General features: G+C 38.5%; 1 protein-coding gene across 10 annotated transcripts in view; it reads left to right on the top strand.

The window, feature by feature from the left end:
- Positions 1–12,764, top strand: part of EFCAB5 (EF-hand calcium binding domain 5) — a 171,519-nt gene that overhangs the window by 116,777 nt on the left and 41,978 nt on the right. For 8 of the 10 annotated variants that reach the window (XM_055257462.2, XM_063628643.1, XM_055257458.2 and 5 more), the window contains 4 exons: positions 1,509–1,586; positions 1,685–1,777; positions 3,302–3,516; positions 5,190–5,346. In XM_055257462.2, coding sequence (XP_055113437.2) covers positions 1,509–1,586; positions 1,685–1,777; positions 3,302–3,516; positions 5,190–5,346 — 543 coding nt within the window. The remainder of the gene's footprint in view (positions 1–1,508; positions 1,587–1,684; positions 1,778–3,301; positions 3,517–5,189; positions 5,347–12,764) is intronic. The other 2 variants (XM_055257460.2, XM_055257461.2) reach the window with 2 other exon arrangements.

Raw genomic sequence — 12,764 nt, 5'->3', positions numbered from 1 at the left:
GGGTTTCTGAAAAGGAAGTAGAAGCCCTTTTGTTTTAAATGTAATGTCTGATATTAGAAACCACTTTAAAAATTTTCTTTTATTTCAACTGTAAATGGGTCTCGCTTTTTTCAGTTAAATATAAAATACATGTTCTAGAAGAGTTTCTGAAAGTCATATTCAAGACAGACTGCACCCTGCATTTCAAATATTTATGCTCATGTCTTTGGTCAGAATTTAGGCATACAGTAGTTCCCCCTTATCCATGGTTTTGCTTTCCACAGTTTCAGTTAACCACAATCAACCACAGTCAGAAAGTATTACATGGAACATTCTAGAAATAAACAATTCATACATTTTTAATTGTGCACCATTCTGAGTAGTGTAATGAAATCTTGCACCTTTTGTTCAGTATGTCCATGTTGTCTATGTTACCTGCTCATTAGTCACTTAATAGCTGCTGGATTATCAGATTGTCATTATGTTGCAGTACTCTTGTTCAAGTAACCTTTATTTTACCTAATAATGGCTTCAGTCACAAGAGTAATGGTGCTGGCAATTTGGATATGCCAAAGAGAAGCCATAAAATGCTACCTTTGAAGTGAAAAGGTGAAAATTCTCAGCTGGGCATGGTGGCTCATGCCTGTAATCCCAGCACTTTGAGAGGCTGAGATGGGTGGATCGCTTGAACCCAGGAGTTCAAAACCAGCCTGAGGAACATGGCGAAACGCCATCTCAAAAAAAAAAAAAAATTAGCTGGACATGGTGGCATGCAACTGTAGTCTCGGCTACACAGGAGGCTGAAGTGGGAGGATCACCTGAACCTCAGGAGGTTGAGCCTGCAATAAGCCATGATTGCACCACTGCACTCCATCTAGCCTAAGCAACAAAATGAGACCCTATCAAGAAAGAAAGAAAGTAGAGAGAGAGAGAAAGAGGAAGGAAGGAAGGAAGGAAGGAAGGAAGGTAGGAAGGAAGGAAGGAAGGAAGGAAGGAAGGAAGGAGGGAGGGAAGGAAGGAAGGTAGGTTCGTTCTCAACTTAGTAAGGAAAGAAAGAAAATTGTATTCTGAGGTTGTTAAAATTTACAGTAAGAACAAATCTTTTACTTATTAAATTGTGAAGAAGGAAAAAGAAATTCATGCTACTTTTTCTGTCACACCTCAAACTGCAAAAGTATATGTACTATCTGCAGTTTCAGGCATTCACTAGGGATCTTGGAACATATCCTCCCAAGGTTAAAAAGGGGGCTACTGTATAGTAACACCTAGCTGTGAGGGTGGCTGAGAAATGTAGCCCTCATTTTGCATGGCCAAATTGGATACAAAATAGCTTTTGCTATAGAGCTGCTTTCAGAACTTCAAGTTATTAAGTGACTTCACTGTGGTCGATTGCAACACTGCATATATGGGAAAGTACTTAGAGTTTTTGGTGTTCTATGTGCAAGGCATTTCTATCACTTATTAACTTTAGAATAGCTAATGGAATATGTAATGTCTAATTCATAAGCATTTTCATTTGTACCTTTTAGAAACTACAAAAAAGGAAGTTCAGAAAGACAAGTCCTGTGAACCCAAGTCCCAAAAAATAGAAGGAAAGTCATGGTCAGGTAACTCCTCATTTAATCCTCCTTTCATTTGTATCCTAGAACAAAAATATTGTGAAAGCGAAGTTTGATTGGCTATGTTATGGGATATGTTTTTACAGGTGAATTTTTTACTTGTAACTGGAAAATGAAGTATGTCACATTTGAAGATGAGGAACAGGCAAACTTAATCTATGGTAACTCCAGGTTCACAGGTACATGTTAAAAATGAAAGTAGGAAGAATAGATGGCAGTCCAATAGATGGATGTAATTTACTGTGGTACTCGATGATAAAGACCGAATTTAGCTAAGGCAGAATGGGAAGGTGTTCCTTGCATTATTTTGTCCTTGAGCTGGTGAATCTAAATATATACCAGATAGATATATTTGGTGGTGATGTGCTATTGATGGCAGCATGTGCTATTGATGAATGCTCTTCTGCTTTAAAACTTATGGCATTAGTATCCATTTTTTAACCATGATATGGCCCTACCACTGCTTTAAAGCTATGATCTAAGCATACAGAGAAAATCAGACATTAGATACTAAAACTCAATAGAAATCATTTCAGCTATTCCTTTCCCTGGTAGGGCCACATCTAAACATATGAGACAAGTGAGAATCTATCTTGTTTTTGAAGACTTGCAAAGAAAGATCTACTCAACAGAGCAGAGTAGTTTCTGGCTTTCCGACAAAGCATGTCTTTAAAGTGGTTGTTCCAAAAGCACTCATATTTCACTAAAATGCTATTATATTGTTTTGCCTTTCACATCAACAAGTTGTAGAAGTAAATTAGATCAAGATTATCTTCTTCCTACCTGCCAATTTTTCTCTCATTTAAGCCTCAAATAACAAACTTTCTATCCTCAAATTTTCTGGTGAAAATGCATGGCATTGGTCAACTTCTTGCAGCCTGCTAGTTCATGTTCTTCTTCTTAGTCATCTTTATATCAATTTTGCTTTACCAATGTATGTAAAAATTGTGAGTAATCTTTTTTTTGAGTCACATCAAATCTCATATAGAAGGTATAAGGGCATGAATGATTGAATCCATGAATAAATCAAACGGAAGTCACTTTGCTGACATTTTGTGAAATATACTTCATACTGTACTATTGAGCCAAAAGGTAAATATATTAGTCAACACTCTTGGAGGAAGGAGTTGTGGTGGTGGTATTTAGTCATTTATTTAACTAGAAAGTTCAGAGTGCAGCTGTTTTCAGGCACAACTAGATTCAAAGGCTCAATGATAGCAGCAGGATACTGTCTGTCTTCCTCTGAGCCCTGTTTTTCTGTGTCACTTTCAATTGAGACAGTTTTCTCCATGTTGTGACAAAAATGGCCATGAAAGCATCTCTAAGCTTATATTCTACTAGTTCAGCAATCAGAGTACAAAAAGAATGAGTCGTCCCTAATAGTTCTTCCAAAAGTTCTGAGGCTAACTCTCATAGGCCTATAGTAGGTTACATTGCTATTATATATATGAATTGTTAGCCAGACGTATATCACATGACCATCCATGGCACAAAAGTGGGAGGCACAGTATGACCTGACTCATCTGAACTGACAATGGAGAGATGTTTTTCCAAAGAAAAAAGGAGGATGCTGTCCTCATGAAGGGAGCATGGATTCCTGACAGGCAAAAATAGCAGGTATTCATTACAATAGGCACTCATTTATTTTCCCTAACTGAAAGAATTGTTCACTTTACTGCTTGGTAATGTTTCCTGCTTGACAGATTTACACTCAATTATCAGAAATATTCAGTCTTGCAAGGAGGTAAAAGGCAGAACTGCCTTCAATGGAGTTTCATTCAATCTGCTCCAGTTTGTGCAACTCCTGGAGACATTTGTTGGTGAAGACGCTCCCTTGAGTGTCAGCGAGACTCTCACCTCCTTTTTTAAGGAGGGCTATGTTGAAACAGAACAAGAGAAAATGAATGCCTTAGAACAGGTAGGTAATATTATTTATTAATGATACAAGTGAGGTCACTATTATAAATAAATCTCTCAACCTCAGTTGCTCCCGATGTGGCTAGTGTTAAAAAATGTACAACCAAACTGATCACTTTCTTTCAACAAGCATAGCCATTAAAGATTCTATTTTATCATCAAATATTCTAAGATCACACCCCAGAGAATTCATTCCCCTAATAATAACATGATTGCTCCTGGCAGAAGATGGTTTATTGTACAGCTTTATTCTTTCTCTGAAGCTTTTTGAGAAGCAGATATGGATATATGCAAAGATGTGTGTGTGTGCATTATTTGCCTGTGTGTGAGTGTCTGAGTGTCTTTATGAGTACACACACCTGGGGTATGATTATGGCCTGAGTATATATTTTTACTCATGAGCACCCAGGTAGTACATATTTCCTAAGAACTTACTACTTACTTGGGTGACAGGTAAGTGTGTACACACTAGCTTATATAAACAATTTATTCTCTCTTATATGAAATATGTAAATTACTTTCACTAAGCTTATTCAGTAATCATCAGCCTTATGAGTCTTTTCAACCTAATTCTAGACAATTCCCTTTACCTTCTCAATTCCAGTTCTTCCTACTAAATCAAAAGGTATATATTCATTTTATTTTTGCAATTAAATCTATCTAGATGTTAATTCAATTACTATCTCACTAATCTAATTAACCTAGTGAAAACTCTAAAAGATAAATAAAATTAATGTCAAATATAGCCAATCTTCAATATAAAAAAAGAAGTTTTAAAACACAGCCATTTTTCATTATTTAAACACTGCCATTCATTTCCCTTCACTCAAAACATATCCCTTAGGGCCAGGTGCAGTGGCTCATGCTTATAATTCCAGTGCTTTGGGAGGCTGAGGAGGGAAAATCTCTTGGGCTCAGGAATTTGAAGTTACAGTGAACTGTAATTATGCCACTCTATTCCATCCTGGGTGACATAGCAAGACTCTGTCTCTAAATAAAAATAATAATAATTTTAAAATACACTCTGTGTATTTATCACATTCCTGAACAACTAGAGAAGGAGTGGAAAAGAATGGTCAAAGATTCTTAAGGTTTGTAGAAGAAATTTGCAAAAAAAAAAAAAAAAAAAGATTCTTAAGGAATACTAATGCAGAGAATGCCTGCTATTGTTTTTTTCCTTCAAAGCCAGTCAAGTTTAGCAGTGGGAGGTTGTACACCAACTTTAGTGACACTAATGTTAATAAGTTCTGATAACCCCCTACCATGGGACCAACCACGAATGTCTGTTTTTGTTTTGTTTTTTGTTTTTGTTTTTGTTCTGGCCTAGAGGTAAAACAGAGAAATGGTATTTAAGGGATTAAAATTAATCACTGCATTTTCTTTTCTAAAAAATTAAAAAAAAATTTTTTTTTAAGACTGAGGTCTCACTGTGTTGCTCAGGCTGGTCTCCAACTCCCGGCCTCAAGCGATACTCCTGCCTCAGCCTCTTGAGTGGCTGGCTTTACAGGGATGCGCCACTGCTGAATCACTGCATTTTCCATTAATATCACGCTTAGCCCCAAAGTAAATCTGTTTTAATAAAAGATGCTGGACTTTTTTGGGAATAAACACAGAATGCTAGCTAGCACAATGAACATGTCTCTTCCGTGCTTTATTATCCTGTTTGTATCCTAGTTTAGCCAAAATGCTTTCCAAGTCCGACAGAGGCTTCTCCTAGAAGCCATCTTTCAGAAGTGGGACAGTGATGGCTCAGGCTTCCTGGATCTGAAGGAAGTTGATGAACTCTTGTACACATACAAGGAGGGAATGGAAAAAGAATCTATGAAGAAAGGTAAAATATAAGAATGTTCTTATTTAACTTGTGGTAATTAACTTGGCTTCAAGTTTCCCAGTACACCTATACAATTAAAATACTGGTTATGCGAAAACCACGAGATAACCCTTCATGTCTACTAGTATAGCTATACATTTATCTTATTTATTTTTAATTTCTAAAAATAGAGATGGGAGTATCACTGTGCTGCCCAGGTTGGGCTCTAATTCTTGGGATCCAGTGATCCTCCCACCTCAGCCTCCTGAGCAGCTGTGACTGCAGGTACCTGCCACTGTGCCCAACTCTGGCTATAATCTTTTAAGTGGAAAATAACAAGTGTTGGCAAGGATGTGAAAATATTAGAAGCCTTGTGCATTTGTCAACACAGTCAGAAGTGGAATATGTTGCAGAATGCTTTGTCCAAAATCTTAAATCTATATAGTTAGATTCCTTCTGTATACCTGGCTACTCTCACTTTTAAGGTTAAAAGAATTCAAGCCATTCCACAGTTCTGCCTGTTGTCTCTTCTTGTTTTATCTCTTTGTCTTCACTGGCTTGCAAATTTCTTCTTCAATTTACTAACTTCTTATTCTCCTTAGTGACTTTTTATGTATTATATTTTTCTCTTATGACCAATATTTACCAGTCAAAAGCCACTAAAATTCTCATTCCAGTATGATAAATTCCTTTCTTCATTTTATTAGATCTTAGTTTAAATTATTTTTCTCCTCACTGGGTTTAAAGATTTATCTGGCTAACTTTGGTGTACCAGATTTTCAGTTTTTAAAGTATATAGTGTACAAGGGAAAGAATTGTCAAGGTTAGTTAAGTTCTTCAGCCCTTTCGAAAATCATTGTATTGGTTGAGCTTCAAATGTTCCTAAGTTTATTGATCGTCATGTTCTCTTCAGTAACTATGTCTTCTACAAACTTTACATTATACTACCTGGCTTGTCTTAGGATACATCCAAAGAGAATTTACTTAATGAAATTCCAAAAGGCATAATGATGTGATTTTCACTTACAAAATGGGCAAATTTCGTAACACAAAACCACATCCTACAGAGAACACTAGACAGTAGTTATAGCATCTGGGTTCCAATACTGGATCTTCACTAAATGATCCCGTGATCTTTGGCAAGTTCCTTAACTTCCATAGACCCAGGTCTCCTTGTTTTTAAAACGAAGGCTTTAGATATGAAGAATCCTAGAATTCAAGGAACCTAAGGGTAGTGTTATAAGGAAGTCCCATATATTCGATGATATGGAATCCAATTATGTGGAATTATATGGGATCATATATATGAGTAAGGTATAGCAATAGGGACACATAGATAGCATAAAATGTGAAGGATTAAGCCCAGCAAATGAGAACAAGGACAGCAATGAGGAGGCAGAATCTGCTGCCAGATAAAAATGTCTGCAAACAAGAACAATTATTCTCTCCAAGGGCAGGCTTATACAAAATGACTCTCAATAAACACATATTGGTAGCCATTTGGTCTGAGGAGATGATTGCTGAGCTGATGGCCGTATGGAAGAAGAAAAGCAGATTTATCCTCTTTAAAAAGGAAGAAGATTCTAAATTTCAAGCATTGCTAATAACTGATTGGCAAATCTTCAAACAGCTCTTTTGTTTGTTTGCTTGTTTTGGTCTACTCTTATTGCTTCTTTGTCCAAGATTTAAAAGTGGGATTTAAATAGCATAAAATCATAGGATTAGAAGTTTTTAGAAAGGTTTCTGCTAGTGTCCTCAAAATGAAAGATTTCTATATGGAAGAGGAAACTTGAAACTTTTAGTCTGTCATCCCCCTCCCCACCTTTTTTTTAGAGACAAGGTCTCACTCTGTTGCCAAGGCTGGAGTGCAATGGCATAATCATGGCTCACTCCAGCCTCTGTCTCCCAGGCTCAAATGATCCTCCCATCTCAGCCTCCCGAGTAGCTAAGACTATATAGGCTGTGCCACCATGCCTGGCTAATTTTTTTTAAGACAGGGTCTCACTATGTTGCCCGGGCTAGTCTTGAACTCCTGGGCTCAAGAGATCCTCCTGCCTCAGTCTCCCAAAGTTCTGGGATTACAGGTGTGAGCCACTGCACCCAGCCTCATTTCCGCTTTTATTCCTGTCTAATACAGCCTAATCTTTTGGGCAGAAACATCACAAATAAAAAGCTATAGAACATGTGACCTGTCTGCATCGTTGAATTTAATGGAATAAGTCATTTTTTCCCCATTACTTTTCATAGGATAGCTATTAACATTATTGGCTATGCCTTTTTTCTATTTAAATGACTAAATTTGCTTTAATATGTTCATTTCTATTCCAGTAGGACATTTAACTCTTTCATAATTAAAACATTTTGGAAACATTTATTTTGGTGACATCAGCGAGATGGCCAACTAGAAGCTCTTAGGGCCTGTTTCCCTCACAAAGACAAGCCAGAACAACAAATAAACAATTACATTAAGAAAAATAACTGAGGGAGAGTGCCATCTTGCATCAGAGGAGTAGCAGAAATCCTGGTCAGCACAGAAGCTCAAGATGGCCACATAGAGAATAGAAGGCGATGCCAGGTCTCCACTACCCCATCCCCCAATCAGGATCAGGTGGGAACTGGGAAGAACTTCTACCTATGAAGTGGAAGTAAGCAAGAGGATCCCAGCAACCCCCATCGACACCTTGGACACCTACACAGCTCACTACTGGGGTCCCCTGCAGTCCTCACAGGCATTAAGCCTAGCTGAGGGAGCTGCCTCTAGACCACATACCTGTGCTCACCCCAGAGAAGAAGCTGACATAGTGCCCTGACCCTTGTGGCCCGTGTGGCTACTGCACTACACCAGCTTGGGATTGGAACTATGACTACTCACTAGGGGTGAGTAGTCACGACACCCCTTCATCCCTGGGGCTAAGCCACCACCAAATCACCTCAGGCCAGTGGCCCAGCATCCTCAAGTGGAGCTGCAAGCACTCTTCCACATGAGGCCAAGTGGAGGTGGAGTCACTCCATCTACCTCTCCCCTCATTCCCTTGGGCCAAAGCTGAGGCACTACTCTGCCTCCTAGAAAAACAATTCCTTGGCCACTCAAAGCAGTCATTCCTCCACAGTGCCTCAGATGAAGAAACTCCCTGCATCCCAAGAAATGGTGCCTCGGCCACTCAGAACAGTCACACCCCCAGCCTTGAGCTGAAGCAGCACATTGCCCTCTGGGAATTGGTACCCTGGCCAAACTGAACTGCTAAACATGCCAGTGCTGAGTTGATGTAGTAACCTGTGTCCCAAGGAAACAGAGCATTGGCTGAGCTAAGGAACTCTGCCCTACAGTCCAAACAACTCTAGTACCTGGCTTCTCTGGAGCTGTACTAGACCCTTAGAGTCTGAGTGGCTGAAATACCCCTCTCCCTGGGAAGTGGAGTCACTGCTATTCTTTTCCTTGTACTCCCTAAGGCCCAAACAACAGCTGTGCTCTGCCTTTCTGGGTTACTTGCTGCCACCGTACCTGGTCTTACAGTGTCTTGGGTAATGCTGAGCCCCACCATTCCATGGTCTTGTGTCGCTACTACACAGTGCCTCATGCCCTGGGACCTGAGTTGCCTTTGAGTTTTATTTGCTTAGGTTCCCATGTTGCAACCATATCCTCCTGCTGGGCCCAAACCTCCAGAGCAAGCCTTCTCTCTGGAGTCAGGCCAGTGCTGTGCCCTGCCCCCCAGGGGTAGAATCACAGCTACAGCCCAGCCTCCTGGGCTCAAGCTGCTAGGGAGTGCCTCAGAGTCACAGATCCTGTGTCTATGGGCAACCTACACCCAACCCTGCCACAGAAAGCAAACCTGCACCCCAAGACTCAGGAGCCACAATGAGTTTGGGAGATCCTGTGCTTAGGACCCTAACCCCACACCTGCTCTGAGCACCTGCACCTGGAACCCAGTGCCACTGCAGCTGCTTATAGGCCAAGTCAGATCTGACACCAAGAGGGATCCCCCTCAGCTAAGTTTCCCCATTGTGGGGAAAACAAGAATAACAGGACTCCAAAAGCCCTCAACATCAAGGACATTAATAACATATGCTGCTGCTGCTGCTGCCACAAACTTTCTACTGCCTAGGCCACTGAGGTGCCCACAGGTATTGCTGATGTTGAACACAGCTGAAGAAACTGCACAGAGACTATACCATTTCACCTATCTGGAAACAATGTCGCCACGTCCATCCCAACTAGCACACAAAATTTCAACTACAGGTGAAAATCTTCCTCTATAAAAGCCACTCTAGAAAGATTGGAAGAGGCAGTTGTTCCACCAAATAAACAGACATCAACACAGGGACACAGGAAACATGATAAAGCAAGGAAATATGGCACTACCAAAGGAATATAACTCTCTAGTAACAGACACTGAAGAAAAGGAAATTAATTAATAGCCAGGAAAGGAATTTAAAATAATGATCTTAAGGAAACTCAACAAGACAAGAAAATTCACATCGACAGTTCAACAAAATCAGGAAAACAAGTCCTCTTATGAATGAGAAATTCAACAAAGAGATAGAAATCATAAAAAAGAAGCAGACAGAAACCCTGCAGCTGAAGAATTCGATGAATGAAATAAAAATACAATAGAGAGATTCACCAGCAGACTTATTAATCAAGCAGAAAAACTAATCTCTGAACTTGAAGATAGGCCAGTCAGAGAAAGAAAAAAGAAATAAGAATGAAAAAGAGTGAAGAAAACCTACAATTATCACTATTAAGTGAACAAATACTTGTATTGTGGGACTTCCAGAAGGAGAAGAGAAGGGAAAAGATGTTGAAAACCTATTTAACAAAATAATAGCTGGAAATTTCCCAAGTCTGGGGAGATATATGGATGTCCAGATCCAGGAAGCTCAAAATTTCCCAAATAGATACAGCCTAAAATTCCTCTCCAAGGCAAATTAAAGTCAAATTGTCAAAAGTCAAAGACAAAGAGAGAACTCTGAAAACATCCAGAGAAAAGTATCATATAAGGGAAAGCCAGAGAAAAGTCACATAGAAGGGAATCGCCATTAGACTAACAGTGGAGTCCCCATTAGAATAGCAACAGATTTTGTTGCAGAAATCTTATAGGCCAGAACAGAATGGGATGATATATTCAAAGTGCTGAAAGACAAAAAAAAATGCCAACCAAGAATAGTATACCCAGAAAAACTATCCTTCAGAAATGAGAGAACAATAAAGTCTTTCACAGATAAGCAAAAACTTGAGGGAAATTATCACCACTAAACTGGCCTTACAAGAAATGCTCAAGGGAGCCCCATATCTGGAAGTGAAAAGATGATAATCACTGTCATGAAAACATGCAAAAATATGAAACTCATTGGTAGAGCAGATACACAAAGGAGAAAGAAAAGAATCAAATCTTATCACCAAAGAAAACCAACACACTGCAATAATAATAAGAGGGGAAGAAAGGAACCAAGGATATAGAAAACAACCAGAAAACAATTAACAAAATGACAGGAGTAAGTACTCACCTATCAATAATAGCTTTGAATATAAATGGATTAAATCCCCCACTTAAAAGATATAGATTAGCTGAATAAATTAAAAACATGACCTAACTGGCCAGGCACAGTGGCTTATGCCTGTAATCCCAGCATTTCGGGAGCCGAGGCGGGCGGATCACAAAGTCAAGAGACTGAAACCATCCTGGCCAAAATGGTGAAACCCCGTCTCTACTAAAAATACAAAAATTAGCTGGGTGTGGTGGCATGCACCTGTAGTCCCAGCTACTCAGGAGGCTGACGTGGGAGAATCGCTTGAACCCAGGAGGCGGAGGTTGCAGTGAGCCGAGATTGCGCCATTGCACTCCAGCCTGGGCAACAGAGCCAGAGTCTGTCTCAAAAAAGAAAGAAAAAAAAAAAAAACATGACCTAACTATATGCTACCTAGAAGAAACTCAGTTCACCTGTAAAGACATATATAGACTGAAAGTGAAGGGATGGAAAAAGATATTTCACATGAATGGAAATTGAAAGCAAGCAGGAGTAGCTATACGTAGACAAAACAGACTTTAAGTCAAAACTGTAAAAAGAGAAAAAGGTCATTATATAATGATAAAGGGATCAATTCAGCAAGTGAACAATTCTAAACATATATGCACCCAACATCGGAGCACTACGATGTTATAAAGCAAATATTATTAGATCTAAAGGGAGAGATAGACTCTAAAACAATAATAGTTGGGGACTTCAACACCCTACTCTCAGCATGGGATAGATCATTTAGACAGAAAATCAATAAAGAAACATTGGATTTAAACTAAACATTAGACCAAATGGACCTAACAGGTATTTATAGAACATTTTATCCAACAGCTAGCTGCAGAATACACCTCTTTTTTTTCAGCCCATGGAACATTCTCCAGGATAGACCACATGCTAAGTCACAAAACAAATCTTATCAAATTTAAAGGAATTGAAATCATATCAAATATCTTTTCTGACCTCAATGAAATAAAAATATAAATCAATAACAAGAGGAACTTTAGAAGTTAAACAACATGCTCCTGAATGAGCAGTGGGTCAATGAAGAAGGGAATTTAAATTTTTTTTGAATTTTTACTTTTTACTTTTTAATTTATTTTTTAAATTTTCTTCTACTGAGGTCCTATGCCATCATAAAATTTCTTGGAACAAATGAAAATAGAAACACAATGTACTAAAACCTATGGAATACAGAAAAAGCAGTATTGAAATAGAAGTTTATAGAAATAAATGCTCACATCAAAATTGTAGAAAGCTTTCAAATAAACAATCTAACAATGCATCTCAAGGAATTTGGAAATCAAGAATAAACCAGACCCAAAACTGGTAGAAAAAAAGAAATAATAAAGATCAAAGCAGAAATAAATACAATTGAGACAAAAAAATACCAAAAAATCAACCAAACAAAAAGTTGGTTTTGTAAAAGATAAACCATATTGCCAAACCATTAGCTAGACAAACCAAGAAAAAAAAGACCCAAATGAATAAAATTAGAAATGAAAAAGGAGACATTACAACTGGTACCACAGCAATACAAAGAATCATTAGTGACTATTACAAACCATATGCCAACATAATAGAAAACCTAGCAGAAATGGAAAATTCCTGGATACACACAACCCACCAAGATTGAAACAAAAAGAAATAGAAAACCTGAACAGAACAATCATAACTGACAAGATTTAATCTGTAATAAAATGTCTCTCATCAAAGAAAAGCCCAGGATCTGATGGCCCCACTGCGGAATTCTACCAAATGTTTAAGGAATATCTAATATCAGTTCTTCTCAAACTCTTTTAGAAAATTGAAGAGGAGGGAATTCTTCCAAACTCATTCTATGAGGCCAGCATTACACTAACACTAACACCAGACAAGAACACAACAACAACAGAAACGGGAATTGTAAGCCGGTATCCCTAATG

Source organism: Symphalangus syndactylus, chromosome 20, assembly GCF_028878055.3.
Source record: "Symphalangus syndactylus isolate Jambi chromosome 20, NHGRI_mSymSyn1-v2.1_pri, whole genome shotgun sequence".
In the NCBI taxonomy this organism is placed as follows: domain Eukaryota; kingdom Metazoa; phylum Chordata; class Mammalia; order Primates; family Hylobatidae; genus Symphalangus; species Symphalangus syndactylus.
This window is presented reverse-complemented; position numbering and strand designations above follow the sequence as displayed.